Below are 24754 nucleotides of genomic sequence, written 5' to 3' on the forward strand. Positions count from 1 at the left end.
GGCAGGAGGATCACTAGAGTCTGGGAGTTTAAGACCAACCTGGGCAATATAGCAGGATCCCACCTCAAAGTAAATAAATAAATGCTTTTTAAAAATTTAAGAATGCAAAAACATTAAAAATAAAAAATAATAATTAGGAAATGTGGCCAGGCACAGTGGCTCATGACTGTAATCTCAGCATTTTGGGAGGCTGAGGTGGGAGAATTGCTTGAACCCAGGAGTTCAAGACCAGCCTGGACAATATAGGGAGACCCCATCTCAGCACAAGAGCAAAAAGTTAGCTGGGTGTGGTGATGTGTGGCTGTACTCCCAGCTACTCGGGAGGATCACTTGAGCCCAGGAGTTTGAGGCTGCAGTGAGCTATGATCATGCCACTGCACTCCAGCCTGGCTGACAGAGTAGCTGGGACTTTGTCTCTAATATAAATAAATGAATAAATAAGTGGAAAATTACTAAACTATCTATGACATTGGAAAGTGATGTGTGCCATGGGGGATGAGGGCAGGCAGCGTCAGAGTGCCAGAGTGGGCACGCAGAATTCAATGCTAAAGCAGGCAGTCTGGGTAGACCCCATGGAGTTTTAAGCAACGAATTGAAGGAGGTGAGAGGGCAAAATATACATACATTTGGAGGTTTCTAAGAATTAATTCACTTCTGAAAAAATTTAAAAATGCAGGCAGAGTCCCAAGGAGCCATTCCCTGCTTCCTGCATTTAAATAAACGACTTTCCTATTGCTGCCACAATAAATTCCCCCAGACTTGGCAGCTTAAAACAACGTAAGTTTATCCTCTTGCAGTTCTGTAGATAGAAGTCCAGGTTGGCTAAATGGCTTCTCTGCTCTGGGCTTTATGAAGCTAAAATCAAGGTGTTGGCAGCTGAGCTCTTAATTGGGGGGCTTTGGGAAGAATCTGCTTCCAAGCTGTCATTCAGGTTTGGGTTGGCAGAATCCAACTCCTTGGTATTATGAGGCTGGAAACCTGTTACTGCGCTGGTTGTTAGCTGAGGGCTGCCCTTAGCTCCGGAGGCCTCTCTCCTGTCCTTGCCTTTGAGCCTGTACATCTCAGAGCCAGCAACACCACAACAAATCCTTCTCCAGCTTGGAATCTCTCTGGCTTCCCTGTCTGCCGCATCTCTTCACAGTTTTTTTTTTTTTTTTTCTTTTAAGACATAGGGTCTCCCTCTGTCGCCTAGGCACTGGTGCAATCATAGCTCACTGCAGCCTTGAACTCCTGGGCTGAAGAAATCTTCCTACCTTCGCCTCCCAAAGCACTGGGATTACAGGCATGAGCCACTGCACCAGGCCCTCTGTCTGCCGCATCTCGCTTCTGCTTCCAGCTGGGGAAAGTTATCTGCTTTGAAGGGCTTGGGTGATTAAACTGGACGCACCTGGATAATCCAGCATACTCTCCTTATTTTGACGTTTGTAACTGTATCAGTCCGTTTTCACGCTGCTGATAAAGACATATCTGAGACTGGGCAGGTTACAAAAGAAAGAGGTTTAATGGACTTACAGTTCCACATGACAGGGGAGGCCTCACAATCGTGGCAGAAGACAAGGAGGAGCAAGTCACATCTTACATGGATGGCAGCAGGCGAAGAGAGAGCTTGTACAGGGAAACTCCCCCTTATAAAACCATCAGATCTCATGAGACTTATTCACTATCATGAGAACAGAACGGGAAAGACCTGCCCCCATGATTCAATCACCTCCCATCAGGTCCCTCCCACAACACATGGGAATTCAAGATGAGATTTGGGTGGGGATGACAAAGCCTAAACATATCAGTAACCTTAATTACATCTGCGAAGTCACTTTTGTTTTTGTAATGTAACATATTCACAGGTTCGTTCATTTTTTATGGCTGAGTAGTATTCCATGTTGAATATATATCACAGGTTTGAGGAACTAGGATGTGGGCACCTGTGCAGTGGGGGGTCATTATTCTGCCTACCATAATGACATGATGTGAAGACAGGAATGTCTAGAGTTCAGGCAGCCATCTTGAGACCATGAAGCAGCAATGCAACACACTGAGGACGGAGGCATGGATGAGAGGATATCACTGAGCCATGGAATAAACCTAGGGCATCTTGTAAAATGACAATTATGATTTTTGCCACTGTGATCCAGGTTATCTTTTGTTTGCAGCTTAATGCATTCTACCTGGCTCCTTTCCAGGTCACCATTGGAAGTGCTTATTGGAAGACATCGCATCAAAACCCTGATCTTTCAGAAGCGTAGAGTTTGTAGTAATGTTCTTTGTCTTAAAGGGTGCTAAAACTTGTAAAATTGACTTTAAGAAAGAGCCTACTCAAAATTACTCCTCTGTTTAAACAGAGATTCCAGTCTAAGCTCCCTTTTATCCCATATGGGGAAACTGGGGCCCAGAGGGTACAGTGAAGTTTTTCTCCAGGGTCATAGAACTGAGTCTTCTTGGAGCATCTCTCTCCCCTCTAAAAAGAGAGGCTTGAAGACCCCCAGCTGACCCTACAAGAAGTCTGGGATGCTGCCGTTCTTTCCTGGTAAATCCCCTCCCATGATCCCTTACTGTCCATGGGGTGAACATGTAATTCCTCAGTCTGGCATCTGAAGCTTACTGGTCTGGCGCCTCCCTCTCCAGTCCTCATCCTCAGCAACCCCCTGCGCACACAGCAGAGGGCCCTCAGAGCCATTTTGCCCAGACACATTTTGAAGACTATTCTTCCTCTGAAAGAGTATTTCACCCTTACCTTGCTGAGCTGAACTCCACAGGATTCCTGGACTGGAGAGAAGGAAAGAAGAGTTAAGTCCCAACAGGCGAGTGGAAAAGGTGTCTTCCTCTGCAGCTAAGCCAAAAGCAGGCTGAATTCATCTCACCTTCAGAGGGAAGGAAAGGGGGCAAAAAGATGAGATCTCTGCTTCCTAGGTGAGCCCAAGGTCCCAGAGAACCTTGAATGTAGAGCCAACCTCATGTTATCATGGTGAATAATATTGGGGTCCATCCCAGCAAATGGAGCTGATGCAGTCTCTGCCCAGATGTGCACAGGGATGACACACCACGAGCGATCTTGGTCCCATCCCACCCCTATTCTGCTCCAGGCTTCAGGTAGCACAGTGGTTAAGGACCCAGACTATACAGTGAGAGAGAAATGGGTTCGAAGCTCCCCCAGCTCCTCTGCTCACCATCTATGTGACCTCAAGCATGAGACAGAGCCTCTTTAAGCCTCAGTTTCTTCTGCATAATGGGTGTAACCCTAGCTCCTCCCTGCTCGATGAGATGAGGAGATGCTAAATGCAGTGGCTCAGCAGTGGGTGAAATACAGCAAGCTCCCAGGACATGGGGCTGCTGCAATTTGTCTTTGCACAACTGGTAGTAGGATGGAGAATGGCCACCCAAAGATACCAGCTCCTAATCCTTGCAACCTGGAAACATTACGCCATAAGGAAACAAGGTTTTTGCAGATACAATTAAGGATCATGAGATGAGGAGGTCATCTAGATGATGCGAGTGGACACTAAATGCCATCACGAGTTTCCTCATTAAAGAGTAGAGATTGGACACACACAGAGGAGATGGCAATGTGAAGAGGAGCAGAAGGTGACCCAGACACAAGTCACAGAATGCCACCAGCCGGTAGAAGCATGACTTCAGCAGACCCAGGGTCCCACTCCCAGAAACCTCCAGAATCCCTCAAGGGAATTATAAACCAGCAAGAGATAGCTCTTTTCTTCCCTTCCTCCCTCCCTCCCTCCCTCCCTCCCTCCCTCCCTTCCTTCCTTCCTTCCTTCCTTCCTTCCTTCCTTCCTTTCTTCTTTTTTCTCTCTTTCTTTTTCTTTCTTTCTTTCTTGAGACAGGGTCTTACTCTTTTGCCCAGGCTGGAATACTGTGGCGTCATGATGGCTCACGGCACCCTCAAACTCCTGGGCCCAAGCGATTCTCCCATCTCAGCCTCTAGAGTAGCTGGGACCATAGGCATGTGCCACCACATCCAACTAATTTTTTATATTTTTGGTAGAGACAGAATTTCACCATGTTGCCCAGGCTTGTCTCCAACTCACAAGCTCAAGTGATCCACTTGCCTCGGCTTCCCAAAGTGCTGAGATTACAGTAGTGAGTCTCTGTGCCCAGCCTAGGTAGTAATATTTATGATTAGCCATGCCATAATTATAATATGATATTATACCTAGGATTTAGTAGACACTATATAAATGTTAGTTATAACTAATAATATTGTTACTTTAACAATATTATTAATAGACAAATTTAGTTACCATTTACCACGTACAGACATTAGCTAAGTACCGATGATGCTGGTGAATTGTCACCACAACCTATGAGGTAATGGGTACCTTTATCCCCATTTCCCACAGGTGAGGAAACTAAGGCAAGAGTGGTTAGGACACCCTTCCAAGGTCACCACTGCAAGGAGCTGGTGACAGAGGGCTTTGAACCACTTCCATCTGACTCAAGAGCCCAGGATTTAACTCAGGACAAATGGGTGGTGCCCCAGCGCCAGCCCCAGCCCCAACTGCCAGTTCCTGAGCAGGTTCTTCCCCTGCAGACTCACCCACTGATCCTCAGTGCCCCTGGTCCCTGCCAGTGAAGCTTGCAGCTCCCAGATAAGTAGCCCCCTCTGGGATCTCCAGACACTCAGTCCTGGCTCCGTGACCTCTGAGGGGCCCAGAGCTGGTACCTGGGACCTTATGACCCCAGCAAAGTAGCGGGCAGTCCCTGTAAGTGCCATGCCGATCAGGACACCCAAGGCAATCCCTGCGATGCCTCCAGCAGGAATGGCGGTCCTGAGTAAGGCCGGCTGCAGGTCATCCTCAGGAGCCTCTGCAGGAGGGGGAGAGAGAGAAAGAGAGAGAGAGAGAGAGAGAGAGAGAGAGAGAGAGAGGGAGGGAGGGAGGTAGAGGGAGAGAGAGGTGTCAGTGCTGGGGCTCTGGGTTTCAGGTCCTCAGAGCTGTTCCATCCATGTACTCAATTCAAATCCTCTTCTCCCCCCGTTTTAGAGAGTGGAAAACTGAGGCCCAGGGAAAGGAAGAGTCTGGACCAGATAATAAATATAACACAGATGACAGGAATAATGACTGGTAAACTATATTATCTCATTTATTGCTCAAAACAACCCTATGAGGTAGGCTTTGTTAATATCCCCATTAAAGAAACAGGCACTGAGAGGTTAAACTACCCATTCACCATCACACATGGGGTAGAGTTGGAATTTGAAACATGTTGATGCCAGAGCTTACACTCTGAACCCCTGCACTATGTGGCCTCTGAGGATCATATTTATCCATTCCTCATTCAACAAACATTTACTTAGCACATACTGTGTGTGCCAGACACCTTTTTAGGCACTCGAGGGATATTGCAGAAAACAGAGCAGACAAAATTCCTGATGTCCTAGAGCTTACACTTCAGGAGGGAACTGAGACATAAAACACACAATGAGGGCCGGGTGCGGTGGCTCACGCCTGTAATCCCAGCACTTTGGGAGTCCAAGGCGGGAAGATCACCAGGTCAGGAGATCGAGACCATCCTGGCTGACACAGTGAAACCTTGTCTTTACTAAAAACACAAAAAATTAGCTGGGCGTGGTGGCACACGCCTGTAGTCCCAGCTACTCGAGAGACTGGGGCAGGAGAATCGTTTGAACCCAGGAGGCGGAGGTTGCAGTTGGCCAAGATCGTGCCACCGCACTCCAGCCCAGGCAACAGTGTGAGACTCTGTCAAAACACACACACACACACACACACAAAAAAAAAAAAAATGGAGCAAATATATAAAGTGATGACAAGTGTTATAAAGGAGTAGCGTAAGATGCTATTCGAGGATCTCACAGGAGGACCAGACTTAGTCAGGGGAAATCAGGGAACGCATCCTGGAGGAAGTGACATTTAAGCTGAGATCCAAAAGACAAGTCCAAGATCAGCTGGCAGAGGGGTGAGTCTCCTGAGCAAAGTGGCCAGCATTCATTCATTCATGTATTCATTCATCAAACTGTTCCAGGCACTGATGATACAGCAGTCAACAAAACAGACAAGGGCTCAACCCTCAAAGATCTGGCCACCTAGATGGAGAGATTGGCGATAAATAATCAATATAATAATTAGGGCCTGGCATGGTGGCTCACGCCTGTAATCCCAGCACTTTGGGAGGCCAAGGCCAGTGGATCACCTGAGGTCAGGAGTTCAAGACCAGCCTGGCCAACATGGCAAAACCTCATCTCTACTAAAAAACATACAGCCAAGTTCAGAAGGACCACCCAACTGACCTGCAGACTTACAAGCTGCAACAAACTCTTATTGTCTTGAGCCACTGGGTCTTGGGGGTCATGGAGAGATTAGCAATAAATAATCAATATAATAATTAGGGCCTGGCATGGTGGCTCATGCCTGTAATCTCAGCACTTTGGGAAGCCAAGGTGGGCGGATCACCTGAGGTCAGGAGTTCGAGACCAGCCTGGTCAACATGGCAAAACCCTGTCTCTACTAAAAACACAAAAATTAGCCAGATGTGCTGTTGCACGCCTGTAATCTATTTCTTATAAATTACGGAATATGCATTTTCCTTTATAAAGAAGAGTTGTGCTATCTTGCTCCAAATTTTAAAAAATATTGGTATAAAAGTTATTTAGGGATGAAAATGTTTGCTCTCGATGGTTACCCTTCTGAGATCCTTTTCTTATTTGTATGGTGTGATTATGACTTAGCAGAATAAAAGGATGTTATAGCACAGTGCATCTCAGCATCAAGGTGATTCATAGGAGCTACAGAGGGTACAACTCAGCTGTGTGGGAGGTCACCCTGGGTGTGATGCAGGTCATTTCTTACATTTGTATATAACTTCAAGGGGTTATGGGGCACTCTAAGGACCAACTTTAGAGTTCAAGTGAGGACTCTTATACCTAGATTACAAATTAGTAAATATCTTTCTTTTTTGAGACAGTGTCTTGCTCTGTTGCCCAGGCTTCAGTGCAGTGGCACTAACATGGCTCACGGTAGCCTCGACCTCCCAAGCTCAAGCGATCCTCCCGCCTCAGCCTCCTGAGTAGCTGAGATCGATGCATGCCACCATGCTCAGCTACTTTTGAAAAACTTTTGTAGAGTGGGGTCTTGCTGTGCTGCCCAGGCTGGTCTCAAACTCCTGGGCTCAAGTGATCTTCGTGTCTTGACCTCCCAAAGTGCTGGGATGACAGGTAGTAAATACCTTTCTTGAAGTCAACTTAGAAATACAGGTTGAAGGTTACCCATGTTTCTATAACTTTTGACCCAATGGTTACACTTTTAAAAACAGTTTTATTGAGGTATAATAAGCAAATAAAAATGTTATATGTTCAAAGTGTACAATTTGATGTTTTGATAGTTGATCTCTATAATCAAGCTAATTAATATATCCATCACTGACTGGGTGTGGTGGCTCACGCCTGTAATCCCAGCTCTTTGGAAGGCCGAGGCAGGTGGATCACCTGAGGTCAGGGGTTCGAGACCAGCCTGGCCAACATGGTGAAATCCTGTCTCTACTTAAAAATACAAAAATTAGCCAGGTGTGGTGGCACGTGCTTGTAATTCCAGCTAGTTGGGAGGCTGAGGCGGGAGGATCTCTTGAACCTGGGTGGTGGGGGTTGCAGTGAGCCGAGATCATACCACTGCACTACAACATGGACAACAGAGTGAGACTCCATCTCAAAAAAGAAAGGAAGGAAGGAAGGAAGGAAGGAAGGAAGGAAGGAAGGAAGGAAGGAAGGAAAAGAGAGAAAGAGAGAAAGAGAGAAAGGAAGGAAGGAAGGAAGGAAGGAAGGGAGGAAAGAAAGAAAGAGGAGGAAAGAAGGAAGGAAGGAGAAAAAAACTGCTGGATGCTTGCATGCATTGCTTGCATTTCGGGTACTGAGTTTTGTTCATCAAATGCATTATCTCATGTACAACTGGTACCACCCTGTGCTGTAAAGACTATTAATATCCCATTTTATAATAGGTAAACTGAGATTTATGTTGGGTAAGCGAGTTGTGAAAAGCCAAGTTGTAAGTGGGTGAATCATTTTTTTTTTTTCTTTTTTTTTTTTTTTTTTTTGAGACGGAGTCTCGCTGTGTCGCCCAGGCTGGAGTGCAGTGGCCGGATCTCAGCTCACTGCAAGCTCTGCCTCCCGGGTTTTTACGCCATTCTCCTGCCTCAGCCTCCCGAGTAGCCGGGACTACAGGCGCCCGCCACCTCGCCCGGCTAGTTTTTTGTATTTTTTAGTAGAGACGGGGTTTCACCATGTTAGCCAGGATGGTCTCGAACTCCTGACCTCGTGATCCGCCCGTCTCGGCCTCCCAAAGTGCTGGGATTACAGGCTTGAGCCACCGCGCCCGGCCAGGTGAATCATTTTTAAACTCAGGGCTATGTGACTCCAAACTTCATAACCACTGTGAAATAAATACTATGTAGAAAAATCTAGTTTTAAAAAATCTCAGAAAATGAAGCAGGCACAGTTTTTTCTACTCCATCCCCTGAGCACAGTTAAAAACCTTGGATATTATCACTTCTACACTGCTAGTGGGAGTGTAAACTTGCACAGCCGTTATGGAAAACAGTGTGGAGATTCCTTAAAGAACTAAAAGTAGAACTACCATTTGATCCAGCAATCCCACTACTGGGTATCTACCCAGAGGAAAAGAAGTCATTATATGAAAAAGATACTTGCACACGTATGTTTATAGTAGCACAATTCACAATTGCAAAATCATGGAACCAACCCAAATGCCCATCAATCAATCAACGAGTGGATAAAGAAACTGTGATACATATATATGATGAACTATATATATGATGGAATATATATATATATGATGGAATACTACTTAGTCATAAAAAGGAAGGAATTAACAACATTTGCAATGGCCTGGATGAGATTGGGGACTATTATTCTAAGTGAAGTAACTCAGGAATGGAAAACCAAACATCATATGCTCTCACTGATCTGTGGGAGCTAAGATATGAGGACACAAAGGCATAAGAATGAGACAATGGACTTGGGGGACTTGGGGGGAAGAATGGGAGGGGAGCAAGGGATAAAAGACTACAAATACAGTGCAGTGTATACCGCTCAGGTGATGGATGCACCAGAATTTCACAAATCACCACTAAAGAACTTACACATGTAACCAAACACCACCTGTACCCCAATAACCTGTGGAAAAATAAATAAAATAAAGCAATAGAGAAAAAAATCTGACAATATGAACAGAACATCATTGTTCTATGGGAATAATATCAAGCAGTCTGTCAAAGGTGTAGCTAAAGAATAAACAAACAAATACAAACAAATAGATGACTCGGAAAGGAGGAGAGAATATGGCAGACTGGCTACGGATCTCAAGACCAGAGAAAGGACACGGTGGTGAGTTTTCTGGGCTTTCTTTGTGCCTCACAGATCCCAGACTGGGAGCTGGAGAACCTGGCAATCCAGAAATGCCAGTGAGTGTAGACCCAAAAGAGGCTCAAGCAAAGCCTGCTCTAGCCAAAGGACAAGAAGGGGCAGCCTGACAAGATTTGCTAAAGACAGCAAATCTTTAGGAGATAATCACTTTGCTGCCCCACAGAAAAAGCCTGGACATTTACCCTTACTAGCTGTACAGAGACACCCATCCCCTCCACCAGGCTGAATAAGCAGCTGGGACTGTCATCTTTGCCCAGCAGTAATGAGCATCGACCCCGCAGTGTCCATTGAGGCCACTAGGGAGCAGTAATGAGGCGTCTCTGCCTCTTGCTGGCAGGATGGTATCAGAGGATGTCTTAGTGGGATGCCTGAACTCTCCTAACTGCCCAGAGTAACAGATGCCCCGCCCCACCTGGAAAGTCAACAGAGGCCAAATGGGGAACCTGGAGCTCCATCCCCACTGGTGGTAACAAGATGGTGCCCCTTTTGCCTCACCAGCAAGATGTCAGAGGAGACCTGCTATAACAGAAGATTTAAATGAGATACAGCATCTCATAATATCCAAAATGTCCAGAGTGTCATTGAAAACCACTTGTCATACACCTGTAATCCCAATACTCTGGGAGGCCAAGGCAGGAGGATTGCTTGAGCTCAGCAGTTCGAGACCAGCCTGGGCAACATAGTGAGACCCCATCTCTGAAAAAAAAATTGACTGAATGAGAAAGACATTCCTTAAATTAAATGAGGAAAGACAATTAATAGAGATGACACAGATTGTTGTTGATGTTTTCTAACTTGGTCTTGAGTTTTCTAGGAGATTTAGTTATAGATGTTTGAAGGGTAATTTTCACTGGTTACTTCTTTATCTTGGTGGACGGCCTAATGCCTACATGTCTGACATGTGACCAGGTGTCCCTCTCACAGTACACTCGTTTGTTTTGTGTGTGTGTGTTTGTTCTTGAGACAGAGTCTCACTCTGTCACCCAGGCTGGAGTGGAGTGGTATGGTCTTGGCTCACTGCAACCTTCACCTCCCAGGTTCAAGCAATTCTCATGCCTCAGCCTCCCGAGTAGCTGAGATTACAGACGTGTGCCACTATGCCCAACTAATTTTTTTATTTTTATTTTTTTAATACAGATGGGGTTTCACCATGTTGGCCAGCCTGATCTTGAACTCCCAGCCTCATGGGATCCTCTCGCCCCAACCTCCCATAGTGCTGGGATTACAGGCATGAGCCATCATGCCTGGCCCACAGTACACTTGTTTATAATGGCAGACATTCTTAAGTCTTTTGTCTGACCTGTGTCCAGTTTATTTCTACGAAGAGAGCCATGCTTTAGGACAGCCCTGACCAGGAAAGACGTTAGGTTTGGATGTGTCTGTCAGGTGAGACACAAAGGAGGCAGCACGACAAAACACATGAAATAACAGGGGCAGTTTATTACTCAGGTTCCAGAGAAGACAGAACAGCACATCTCGCAGAGCCAACAGGAAGAAGAGAGTTTTCTGGGACACACACACTCAACCAGCGGGTGGGGAGCAAGAAAGAAAAAATGAGAGACCTGTGGGCTGATGCCTTTATTGGGGCCTCAGGCAGTTTTCCAGAGAGAATTCTAGCTGGGTTTAGAGCCAGCAGGCACAAGTTGCATGGAGTCACACTGACTGGGAGGTGATCACTGTGGCATATCCGCACAGCCTATGCAGGGTCTGGGGGTCAGAGGGACAGTCAGGTGGCTTGTATCTAGCTGTTGCATAAGGAGGTGGTTAATAGGAAGTGGTAGTGTAAGGCAGATATCTGGATCTCCCACATTAAGGATCTGGGGGAAGGTGGAGACCTGGAAACTGTGTCAAGGGTGACTAAGCCTTTCTTCTGGTATGAGAAAGTCCAACTTATATTCAAAATAGATACTGAGACAGGCACAGGGGCTCACATTTATAATCCCAACACTTTGGGGGCTGAGGCAAGAGGATTGCTTGAGCTCAGGAGTTTGAGACCAGCCTGGGCAACAGAGTGAGACCTCCGTCTCTACAAATAAAATTTCAAAAACTTAGCTGGGTATGGTGGCACATGCCTATAGTCCCAGCTACTCAGGGGACTGAGGTGAGAGGTTCACTCAAGCCCAGGAGTTTGAGGCTGCAGTAAGCTGCGATTGCACCACTACACTCCAGCCTGGGTGACAGAGTGAGACCCTGTCTCAAAACAATAAAATTTTAAAAATCGATACTGAGTTTCTATAAAATTATAAGAATTCACTACACTGATGTTAGAATTGTTTTAAAAGAATCTTAAAGCAGCCATCATAAAAATGCTTCAATGAACGATTATAAACACTTGAAATAAGTGAAAAACCAGAAAGTCTCAGCAAAGAAATACAAGATATGAGAAAGAACCAGATGCAAATTTTAGAATGGAAAAGCACAATAACATAAATTTTTAAAAAACTTAATGTTTGAGCCCAGCTGCAGAATGGAGACGACAGAGAGAAAAATCGGTGCAGATAAAAATTACCAAATCTGAACAACAGAAAGAAAATAGACGGATAAGAAATGAAGAACAAAACTTTGGGACTTGTGGGACTTTAACAAAAGAGCCAACATTCATGTCATCGGAGACCTAGAAGGAAAAGAGGAAGTGGGTATAATGGCCGATTTCCCAAATCTGGTAAAAGACATAAATCTAGAATCAAGAAACTGAGTAAACCCCAGTGCCAATGTGGTAATCAGAATCTAAACATAGTCCTTCCAGATTTCTGTTCCGGGTTGTTCAATCAAATGCTAATCTAGGTATTGCTCTGAAGGGATTTTGTAATGAAAGCCCAAGTCAGCTGATCTTAAAATACAGAGATTATCTGGGTGGGCCTGACCTGATCCGATGAGTCTTTTAAAACCAGAGCAGATGAGAAAGTCAGAGAACCAGAACACAAGGAGGATTCAATGCATCCTTGCTGTCTTTGAAGATGCAGGGGTCAATGTGTGAGGAGGGTAGAGTGGCCTGCAAGAGCTTAGAGTACCCACAGCTGACAGCCCGCAAGGAAACAGACCTCAGTCCTACAAGTGTAAGAACCTGGATTCTGGCCAGGCGCGGTGGCTCATGCCTGTAATCCCAGCACTTTGGGAGGCCGAGGCAGGTGGATCACGAGGTCAGGAGATCGAGACCATCCTGGCTAACACGGTGAAACCCTGTCTCTATTAAAAATACAAAAAATTAGCCGGGCATAGTGGCATGTGCCGGAGCTTGCAGTGAGCCGAGATTACCCCACTGCTCTCCAGCCTGGGTGACAGAGCGAGACTCTGTCTCAAAAAAAAAAAAAAAAAAAAAAACCAGGATTCTGCCACCGTTTGAATGAGCTTAGATGTGGGTTCTTTCCCAAAGCCTACAGATAAACCCCAGCAAACTCATATCATTTGGCCTGGTAAGAGAACCCAGTTGAGCACACTTGGTCATCTGGGGTACAGAAACTGAAATAGTAAATGTTATTCACTGTCTTAGTTCAACCGGAATCAGACTCTGAACTAGAATGTAAGTGCAATTAGTTTATTTATTTATTTATTTATTTACTTACTTACTTTTTTGGAGACGGAGTCTCTCTCTGTCGCCCAGGCTGGAGTGCACTGGCCTGATATTGGCTCACTACAACCCCCACCTCCTGGGTTCAAGCGATTCTCCTGCCTCGTCCTCCCAAGTAGCTGGGTCTATAGGCACACGCCACCACGCCTGGCTAATATTTTGTATTTTTATTAGAGACGGAGTTTCACTATGTTAGCCAGGATGGTCTCGATCTGCTGACCTCATGATCCGCCCGCCTCAGCCTCGCAAAGTGCTGGGATTACAGTTATTTTGGAGAAAGCATTGGCAGAGGTGTGGGAAAGTAAGTAAGGGAAAAGAAGGAAGCCACATAGAGAAATTAGCTCTATAGAAAACTGGAGCTCACCTCTGAAAACTGGTATAAAACACACCTCTGAGGGCTGGGCGCAGTGGCTCATGCCTGTAATCCCAACACTTTGGGAGGCCGAGGCGGGCAGATCACCTGAGGTCAGAAGTTCCAGACCAGCCTGACCAACATGGAGAAACCCCCTCTCTACTAAAAATACAAAATTAGCTGGGTGTGGTGGCACATGCCTGTAATCCCAGCTAATCAGGAGGCTGAGGCAGGAGAATCGCTTGAACCTGAGAGGCAGAGGTTGTGGTGAGTCAAGATCGTGCCATTGCACTCCAGCCTGGGCAACAAGAGCAAAACTCCATCTCAAAACAAACAAATAAACAAACAAACAAAAAACACCTCTGAGTTGTTCCCCTAAGTTCTGGGGACTATATCTACCAGTTCCTTCTTGGTGTTAGTTAATGGTCACTCCCAGGATGTTAATTTCTCTGACATTTTTGGCCTGCTCTCAGTTGGGGCTTGCATGTTCTTATACTCAGCGAAATCATACAGAGAGGCACAGACACTCATGGAAGGGGTTGGGGGAGTACTTACCGCTTTCTTTCAGTCATTTCCATAATTTCTCTTCTTTCGTCATTCACTTGTCCTAAAAGTCCTGTGTGTCAATAATAAATTACACCCACTGAAAGGAAGACATATATTTCCATTTCATGGACTTTCATTTTCTATTAGTGTCTCCTTCATTCCACTCCATCTTATTATTAGAATGATTCTACCAGTGTCCTTCTGGAAAACAGGTGCAGGAATAAATTTATTCCAAAAAATAAAACAGCATCTATGCAAAGAGGTCTTCAAACCTTAATAATTAGTTCTATAAAAATTTAACTCAAAGAAGTAATGCTGGACACTTTCCAAATGCATACTGACAGTAAGAAAAAATTATCAAATACCCACATTCGCATTTTGTCTAGACATGGTTACAGGCCTAAATCCCTCAGTTGATCAGCTTGAGGGAACAAATAAATCTCTGTTATCGGTATAGCAACAGCACTTTCTTGTTTTGTAGCAGTGCATATCGAAATAAGATCCAACAAAAAATGGAATCTCAAGAAATATATTTTCTCAAGGTAAACCCTCACTAAATTATAATTGAATGATTAGTCTGGCATAATTTTAGTAGACAAACTGTAGGAAAAAAAAGACAGGACAAAATACAATAATTGAGTTGACAAAGACCAACTCCTAAGCAGTTAATTTAGTGTTCGATTAAACCCAAAAATGCAGAAGCATGATTTTCCCATTTATAGTATGCTCACATACTATAAATGAGTTATTTTAACCAATTTAGAAGTAAGACCTGGCCAGGCACGGTGGCTTACACCTGTAATCCCATCACTTTGGGAGGGCGAGACAGGTGGATTGCTTGAGGCCAGGAATTTGAGACCAGCCTGGCTGACATGGCCAAACCCAGTCTCTACTAAAAATACAAAAATTAGCTGGGCGGGGTAGTGCACGTCTGTAATTTCAGCTCCTCGGAAGGCTGAAGCATGAAAATCACTTGAGCCTGGGGTGGAGGTTGCAGTGAGCTGAGATGGCATCACTGCACTCTAGCCTAGGCAACAGAGGGAGACTCTGTCTCAAAAAAAAAAAAAAAAAAAAAAAAAAAAAAAAAAAAAAAAAAAAAGCCCGGCACAGTGGCTCATGCCTGTAATCCCAGCACTTTGGGAGGTCAAGGCGGGTGGATCACAAAGTCAGGAGTTCGAGACCAGCCTGGTCAATAAGGTAAAATCCGGTCTCTACTAAAAATACAAAAATTAGCTGAGCATGGTGACACATGCCTATAATCCCAGCTACTCAGGAGGCTGAGGCAGGAGAATTGCTTGAACCCGGGAGACGGAGGTTACAGTGAGCCGAGATCACGCCACTGCACTCCAGCCTGAGCGACAGAGCAAGACTCCATCTCAAAGAAAAAAAAAAAAAAAAAGGAAGTTAGACATGAGTATTGTATTGTATCCTAATAAAGCGATTATTTGGCATTACACCTTAATGAATTTTATCCAGCCAATTTGCCCTTGTAGACACAGAGTGATTCATGTAATATGACATGTAGCATAATCAAGTTTAATCTCTATCATATTGGTTGTTTATCGGTAGGCTATGGTTGTAAAAGAAGAATAAATAAATAAAGTAATCTATCAATCTTGATCAAACAACATAGGCCACAGTTGATTCAGATGTTACAATGATGTAGTTGGTACAACTCACTGGGCAGCATACACCATGAGCATTAAAGAAAAATGATAATCATGGCAAGACGTGATGGCTCCTGCCTGTAATCCCAGCACATTGAGAGTCAGAGGTCGGCAGATCTTCTGAGTCAGGAGTTGGAGACCCAGCTGGCCAAATGGCGAAATCCCATCTCTACCAAAAAATACAAAAATTAGCCAGGCACGGTGGCGCATGCCTGTAATCCCAGCTACAGGGAAGGCTGAGGCAGGAGAGTCGCTCGAACCCCAGAGGCAGCCTGCAGTGAGCCGAGATCACGCCACCACACTCCAGCCTGGGCAATAGATTGAGACTCTGTCTCACAAAAAACAAGAATGCAAAATGAAAAATGAAAATCAACTGCATGAAAGTCAATTCAGTTTATGCCTAGCCTTCATTAAAGACCAACAAGAAAAAATAACAAAAATAAATAAATAAATAAATAAATAAATAAATGTCTCGGTGAAAAATCGCATTTAGGCTTTCATCTCCAGGGCAGAGTATAGATGGAAAATATATGTTTGATGTAATAACTGATTTTGTGATATGCCTTTATGATTGAAAATAGTTGACATATTAAAAAATAATAATAGTAAAACAAATATTATTTTAAGCCTCCACATTTGTGATAATGTTGTTAGGCAGCAATAAAAAAGTAAAAAATAGGCCGGGCGCGGTGGCTCAAGCCTGTAATCCCAGCACTTTGGGAGGCCGAGACGGGCGGATCACGAGGTCAGGAGATCGAGACCATCCTGGCTAACACAATGAAACCCCGTCTCCACTAAAAATACAAAAAAATTAGCCGGGCGTGGTGGCGGCGCTGTAGTCCCAGCTACTCGGGAGGCTGAGGCAGGAGAATGGCGGGAACCCGGGAGGCGGAGCTTGCAGTGAGCCGAGATCGCGCCACTGCACTCCAGCCTGGGCGACAGAGCGAGACTCCGCCTCAAAAAAAAAATTAAAAAAATAAATAAATAAATAAATAAAAAAGTAAAAAAGTAAAAAATAAAAATACACTCAAGCAAAATAAACCCAAATGAATCTATACCAGGACATATCATAATCAAACTGTTGAAAGCTAAAGATAAATTCAAAATCTTGAAAGCAGTGAAACATAAATGATACCTTACCCATAGGAAGAAAACAATTTTAATGAAAATAGATTTCTCATCAGAAACTGCGAAAGCCAGAAGGAAGAAGCACAACATTTTACAAGTGATAAAGAACCGTCAACCCAGGATTCTATAACCAGTGAATGAAAGAGATGTACATTTATATGTATACATATAAAATATGTATATATGTATATAAATGTATATATAGAAGCCCTGAGGTAAGCCTTCTATATTTCGTTTGAACTAGTAAAATGTCAAAACCAGTAGGCTGTGCTAAAGTCTATATGTAATACCTAGAGCCACTGGTAAAACGTCTATACAAAGCGACACCTTCAAAAACATTAAGATAAATCAAATGAGATTCTAAAAAAATGTTGATGTGATCCATAAGTAGGCAGGAAAAAGAAAACAGAAAAACGAAAACCAAAAACCAAACATAAGACAAAAAAAAAAAATGAATTGGCAGACCTAAGCCCTAACACAACAACAATTACATTACATTTAATAGCCTAAATATACCAATTAAAAGATTTATATTTACAGACTGTATTTTTTAAATGAGCCAGTTAAATGATAGCTACAACAAAATTACTTCAAATATAATCATACACATAGGTTGAAAGGATTAAAAAAAGATATACTACGTCAATATTAATAAAAGGAAAGCAAGAGTGGTTATATTAGCATCAGATAAAGAGCAGAGCAAAGATAATTAGCAGGGACAGAAAGGAGCATAATGATAGAAGAGTCGCTCCACCAAGAAGACGTGGAAATCCCAAATGTATACACACCAAACAACGGAACTGCAGAATATGTGATGGAAAAATGGACAGAACTGAAATGAGAAACGCATAAATTGACAATTATGGTTTGGGACTTCACCACTACTCTTAACTATTGATAGAACAACCAGAAAAAAAAAAAATCAGCAAGGATGGAAGAACTCAACACCACCGGCAATCAAGATCTAACTGACATTGACAGGACATTTCACCCAACAACAGCGAAATACACATTCTTTCCAAACATACACAGAACATATACTAAAATAAGCCATGTCCTGGGCTAGAAAACAAACCTCAACAAACTTAAAAGAATTGAAACCATACAGTGTGTTCTCTGACCACAGTGGAATACAACTAGAAATAACTAACAGGAAGATAAGAGCAACATCTCCAGATACTTGGAAGCTGAACACCACACTTTTAACGAAGTCATAGGTCAAAGAAAAAGTTTTGGGGGAAAACAAAAATACATTGAACTGAATGAAAAAGAAAACACAGCACATCAAATTTTGTAGGATGGAACTAAAGCAGTGCTCAGAGAGAAATTTATAGCACAAAAATGCTTATAGTAGACAAGAGGGAAAGTATCAAATTGATCATTTAAGCTCCCAACTCAAGATAATAGAAAAAAAGCAAAAGAAAGCCAAATAAAACAGAAGAAATAAAATAATAAATGGCAAAAATCAATAAAATTGAATAGAGAAAACCAATGAGACAAAAAGTTGGTTCTGGCCAGTCACAGTGGCTCACACCTGTTGTCCCAGCTAGTTGGGAGGCCGAGGCGGGAGGATCACTTGAGCCTGGGAAGCTGAGGCTGCAGTGAACAGTGATTGCACCACTGCACTCCAGCCTGGGTAACAGAGTAAGATCCCCTCCCCCTAAAAAAGATGGTTCTTACAATCAAAATTGATGAACCTCTAGCATTACTGACAAATAAAATAATGAAATTACTTGTCACCAATTTATCAGAAAATTAATCAATCACCAATGTCAGGAAAGAAACAGTGGATATCATTACAAGCCTTGCTGACAACAAAATGATAATAAGGGATTGTGACAAACAGCTCTACACACATAAATTTGACAATTTACATAAAATGAACCAATTCCTCAAGAAAGCAAAAACTACCACTATTAACCCAATATGAAATAGAGAATTTGAATAACCCTACAACTATTAAAGAAACTGGTTTTTAAATTTTAAAACTCCTGAAAAGGAAATTCTCCAGGCCTCAGTAGTTTCACATGAGAACTACCACTTGATCCAGCAATCCCACTACTGGGTATCTACCAAGAGGAAAAGAAGTCATTATACAAAAAAGACACTTACACACACATGTTTATAGCAGCAGAATTCCCAACTGCAAAAATGTGGAACCAACCCAAATACTCATCAATCAATGAGTAGATAGGGAAACTGTGATATATACATATATATATGATGAAATACTACTGAGCCATCAAAAAAATGAATTAATGGCATTCGCAGCAACCTGGATGGGATTGAAGACTATTATTCTAAGTGAAATAACTCAGGAATGGAAAAGCAAACATCATATGTTCTCACTGATATGTGGGAGCTAAGCTATGAGGATGCAAAGGCTTAAGAATGATACAGTGGACTTTGGGGACTCGGTAGGGGGGAAAGGTGGAAAGGGGGTGAGGGATACAATACTACAAAGTGGGTTCAGTATATACTGCTCTGGTGATGAGTCCACCAAAATCTCACAAATCACCACTAAAGAACTTATACTACCTGTTCCCCAAAAACCTGTGGAAATAAAAAAAAAACTTAAGAAAAAAAAATTAAATGTGAAAATATAAGCTATAGACTAGAAGAAAATATTTGCAAATCATAAATCTAATAAAAGATACCTATCCATAATATGCAAATAACTCTCAAAACTCAACAGTAAAAACAAAACCAAACAACAACAACAATCTATTTTTCAGTGAAATCTCTCTTCACAGTACCACATAGTCATGATTACTGTAGTTATATAATAAGATTTGAATCAGGGAGAGTGCTACCTCCTACTTTATTCTTTTTTTTCAAAATTGTTTTATTCAGTTCTTTTCCTTTGCACACAATCTTCTCATAATCGAAGAGCGATTTCATTGAAAAACATACACAAATGGCAAATAGGCACAGGAAAAGATATTTAATCAACATCATTAGCTATTAGGGAAAAGCAAAGTAAGACCACGATAAAATATTAGCTACATACCTATTAGAACAACTAAACTTGAAAACAATCATAGCGATGATATGAAACACTGCCAAGGATGTAGGGACACTGCATCTCCCACACCTTGCCGATGGAGATGTAACATGGTACAGCCACTAGGGAACATAGTTTAGCAGTTTCTTTAAAACACTAAACAGACACTTAGCATATGACTCAGCAATTGCCCCCCTGAGCACTATCCCAAAGAAATAGAAACTCAAGGCAGGCACGGTGGCTCTGCCTGAAATCCCAGAACTTTGGGAGGCCGAGGCAGCGGATCACTTGAGGTCAGGAGTTCAAGACCAGCCTGGCCAATATGACAAAACCCCGTCTCTACTAAAAATACAAAAAATTAGCCAGGCATGGCAGCACGTGCCTGTAATCCCAGTTACTCAGGAGGCTGAGACAGGCGAATCGCTTGAACCCAGAAGGCGGAGGTTGCAGTGAGTAGAGATCGCACCACTGCATTCCAGCTTGGGCGACTGAGTGAGACTGTCTCAAAAAAAAAAAAAAAAGGCAGGGCGCGGTGGCTCACACCTGTAATCCCAGCACTTTGGGAGGTCGAGGCGAGCAGATCATGAGGTCAGGAGATCGAGACCATCCTGGCTAACACCGTGAAATCCCGTCTCTACTAAAAAAAAAAAAAAAAAAAAAAAATACAAAAAATTAGCCGAGCGTGGTGGCGGGCACCTGTAGTCTCAGGTACTCCGGAGGCTGAGGCAGGAGAATGGCGTGCACTCGGGACGGGGAGGCTGCAGTGAGCCGAGATGGTGCCACTGCACTCCAGCCTGGGCAACTGAGCGAGACTCGTCTCAAAAAAAAAAAAAAAAAAAAAAAACCAGGTCCACACAAAATCCTATAGGTGAATGTTTATAGTAGCTTTATTGTAATACCCAAAAAACAAAAACAACCAAGTTGTCTTTCAATAACTGAATGAATAAACAAACTATAGTACATGAAAAAGTGCTCAGTAACAAAAAGGAACAAACTATTGATATGTAACTACACTTGACCCTTGAACAACATGGGCTTTAACTGTGCGGGTCCACTTACAAGCAGATTTTCTTCTGTCTCTACCACCCCTGAGACAGCAAAACTAACCCCTCCTCTTCCTCCTTCTCTGTGTGAAAACGACGGGGATGAAGACCTTTAAAATGATCCACTTCCACCTAAAGAATAGTAAACATATTTTCACTTTCTTATGATTTCAATACATTTTTTCTAGCTTACTTTATTGTAAGAATACAGTATATAATACATAGAACCTACAAAATATGGCTTCCATTCAACAATAGGCTATTAGTAATTAAATTTTGGGGCAGTCAAAAATTATTTTCAACTGGATGGAGTTCAGCACCCCTAACCCCCACATTGTGCAAGTGCCAACTGTATTTGAATGGATTTCAAGGGCATTATGCATGAGTAAAATATTGAAGTCACTCTCAAAAGGTCACATACTGTACAATTCCATTTATATAACATCCTTGAAATGACAAAATTATAGAGATGGAAAACAAATTGGTGGCTGACAGGGGTTAAGTATGGGGGAAAAGAGGGAAGTGGGTGAGACTATGAAGAGGTGGCACCAGGGAGAACTTTGTGGCAATAAAATCGTTTTGTAACTTGATTGCAGTGGCGTTTACATGATCCTGTGATCAATTGGAACTACACACACAACTACACACACACATTGTACCAGTATCATTCCTGATTTGTGACATTGAACTATAGCTCTATAAGATGTACTCATTGGGGGAAACTGGATAAAGGGTACATGGGATCTCTCCATGATACAATTTCTTTGCAACTTCCTGTGAATCTATAATTATTTCAAATGTTAAAAAGAAAAGCAAAATTAAAGATTTTACAAATTAAATCTGAAAGGAAATAAAATTGCCTCTTTGGGAGGTGGAAATACATGAGGTTTTTCTGTTTTGCAAGTATTTTCTACAATGAACATATATGTTACTTTGTTTTTATCACAGTAGGGTTTTTTTTTAATCTTCTTCAAACCATGGTCATGAGAGGTCTACTCAGCTGCTTACGTGGTCCCCTCCAGTGATGGCACAGGGGATGGTCTCTCCTAAGACAGCCCTAGGAGGATGGCCTCACAGGTGAAGGAACTGGAGAGAGTAGAGCATCTCCTAACTAGGGAACTCTGAGTCACGCAGCAAGCATCAACCATTTGCAACAAAAAAACATGAGAAACAGACGCTTATTCACAATGCTGGTAGGAATGCAAAATGGTATCATTGCAATGCAGCAGGGGTGGGAGGTATCTAACAATTTATGTATGGCTCTGCTTTTGAAACCAGTTACCCTATTTCTAGGAAGTTCACCTGAAGAAACACCTCTGGCAATATGAAAACACATGTCCACAAAGTTATTCATCACAACACTGCTTGTCACTGAAAAATATTGGAAACCACCTACATGCCCAAGCATACGAGAGTAGCTGAATGAATTATGGTACCTTCTACACAATGGAATGCTGCTGTAACAAAAGAATGAAGAAGATCTCCATGGCCTGATAATAAATGATTTGCAGGACAATCTGTCAAGTGAAAAAAGCAAATTGCAAAAGAGCATATACAGTATGCGATCTGTTGTATAAGAAGGAATGATGAAACATACACATATCTATCTTTACTCGCACACACACGAAGGATAAACCAGGAAGCAATGAAGTTGGTTACCCATAAGAGGTGGGAGGAAAATAAAGTGGAAGGAATATGGGAGGGAGTGACCCTTCTCTGAAATGTGTTTATAACAAGGTTTGACTTTTGGAAGCATGTTAATATTCTAAATGTTCAAAAATTAAAATTAAGCAGAAAAACAAACTAAACCAAATTAACCTAATTGTATTTCAAATGAATATTATAATTATACTGAAAGGGAAGGAAGGGAGGGAGGGACGGAAGGAAAGAAGGAAGGAAGGAAGGAAGGAAGGAAGGAAGGAAGGAAGGAAGGAAGGAAGGAAGGAAATGTAGGAGGGAAGGAAACAGGGAAAGAGGGAGTAATAAAAGGACTAACTCTAGTAATTTGTGTATATTTTACTATATACCCATAGTCTTTAACAGGGTTGGAAGATGGGAACTGCAAACAAATCCTGAATTCATTTCAGTAGAACTGTTTTTTGTAGTGGTATGGGTGATGCAATTGTAAGACTACGTTAAATGTATTATATTGTTATAATGTATATAGATATATCAAATTATTATATTAAGCAAATGAGTAAATGTGTTAATGTTGGGAGCCAGGATTCTCACTGTGGAAGAAGGGACATGCAAATATAAAGTGGGAAAAGCAAAAAAGAACCTGAGATTAGGAGTGGTGGTGTAAATGCATGATTTCTCAAATATGCATAATTACGTGCAAATGTGGGCATATGTGTGTCTGTGTGTATACATGCACACATTTTTCTAGTTCTATCCACTGAAAGAGCCTAAAAGCAAAGACACACAAGTAGCACCTAGCTCCCAGATCTTTGGTCTCTAATACCATTCCATGTTAAAAGGAAGCAGTGCTCTCCAGAGAAATGACTTATTCCAGGAGAGGAGCAGAATATGTACAAACATGAACCCCGAATATCTTATTATGCCAGGCATGGAATGCTTTTAAAAAATGAGCATGCCCCAGGGGAGATGAAAAGGGCTCCCACTAGTCAACTTCAGAATAATTTAAGCACCCAAATATTAAGTACAGTAACAAGTTATAAACCATTAGAAAATATAAATTAATGAGTCTTTACTGATAATAGATAAATTAATAGGTAGATGACAGATAGATAATAAGTAGATGATGATAGATAGTTTTAATTTTTAAACAGGGAGGTATATTCTTTAAAAATGGCAACACCACTAAAGATAAAGAAAGGCCATAGAGGCCAGGCATGGTGGCTCACTCCTGTAATCCCAGCACTTTGGGAGGCTGAGGCAGGAGGATCACTTGAGGCCAGTAGATTGAAACCAACCTGGGAAATATAGCGAGACCACATGTCAATGAAAAAGAAAATTTTGGTTGGGTGCGGTGGCTCATGCCTGTAATCCCAACACTTTGGGAAGCTGAGGCAGGTAGATCACCTGAGGTCAGGAGTTCAAGACCAGCCTGGCCAACATGGCAAAACCCCATCTCTCCTAAAAATACAAAAATTCACTGGGCATAGTGCTGGTCACCTGTAATCCCAGCTACTCGGGAGGCTGAGGCAGGAGAATCACTTGAACCCGGGAGGCAGAGGTTGTAGCAAGCCGAAATTGCGCCTGGCATCTCTCTTGCCTCTCTTTCACTAGGTGATACTCGGCTTCCCCTTCCCCTTCTGCCATGATGATAGGCTTCCTGAAGCCTCACTATGAGCTGAGAAGATGCTGCCATGCTTGTACAGTCTGCAGAACCATGAGCCTAATAAATCTCTTTTTTTTGTAAATTACCCAGCCTTAGGTTTTCCTGTATAGCAATGCAAAGCAGATTAATTCACAGTGCCCCCCTGAAGAGGAGCTGAGAGGACTAGACAACTATTTATATCAAGCTCCTGGAGCAGGGCCTGGCCCATTCTCTGTGCTCGGCAAGTATCAAAGAGTATCAGCAGTTACAGGACTATCCTACACTCCTACCTTCCTTATCATTTCATCATTTCTGTTAATCATCACCTGCCTACTACTCTCCAGGCACTCAAAATGGGGTTTGTTTGATTTTCATAGCAGCCCCAAGGGGAAGTACAATCATTTTGCAAATAAGGAAATTAATCAAAGAGGTCAAGTGACTTACCTCAGGTCACACAGATGTCAGGGGTGGAGCTATAAATTAATTTGGCTGGTCCTACTCAAAGCTTCCCTGCCCTGCAACTTCCCCTTTAAGACATGATTGTTTCATAGAGTGGGTCTGGGACAATGAACATTTGTCAGGACACAGGTTCTGGGAAGCTGGAAATGGGACCAGCCAAGCCTTGATCTCTGATATAACCTCTGAGAAATGCCCTCCCCAACCCCAGTTCTCAGCCACACCCTCACCTATGAACAACGCTCCCATCCAGGGCTCACCCCAGCCATGGGGAGCAACCAGGAACCAGGCCAAGGGTCCTTTA

The 24754-nt window shown here is 42.8% G+C and overlaps 1 protein-coding gene across 1 annotated transcript in view; it reads right to left on the bottom strand.

Annotated features, from left to right (window-relative positions):
• Window positions 1-1485: 1485 nt before the first annotated feature.
• Window positions 1486-24754, bottom strand: part of LOC144337176 (uncharacterized) — a 45176-nt gene continuing 21907 nt past the window's right edge. The window contains exons 2-3 of the mRNA XM_077980422.1: window positions 4550-4818; window positions 1486-2763 (exon numbers count right to left, since the gene is read on the bottom strand). Of these exons, the coding sequence (XP_077836548.1) occupies window positions 2728-2763; window positions 4550-4818 (305 nt within the window). The 3' untranslated portion in view covers window positions 1486-2727. The remainder of the gene's footprint in view (window positions 2764-4549; window positions 4819-24754) is intronic.

The sequence above is a fragment of the Macaca mulatta genome, chromosome 19 (genome assembly GCF_049350105.2).
Source record: "Macaca mulatta isolate MMU2019108-1 chromosome 19, T2T-MMU8v2.0, whole genome shotgun sequence".
Classification (NCBI taxonomy): Eukaryota; Metazoa; Chordata; class Mammalia; order Primates; family Cercopithecidae; genus Macaca; species Macaca mulatta.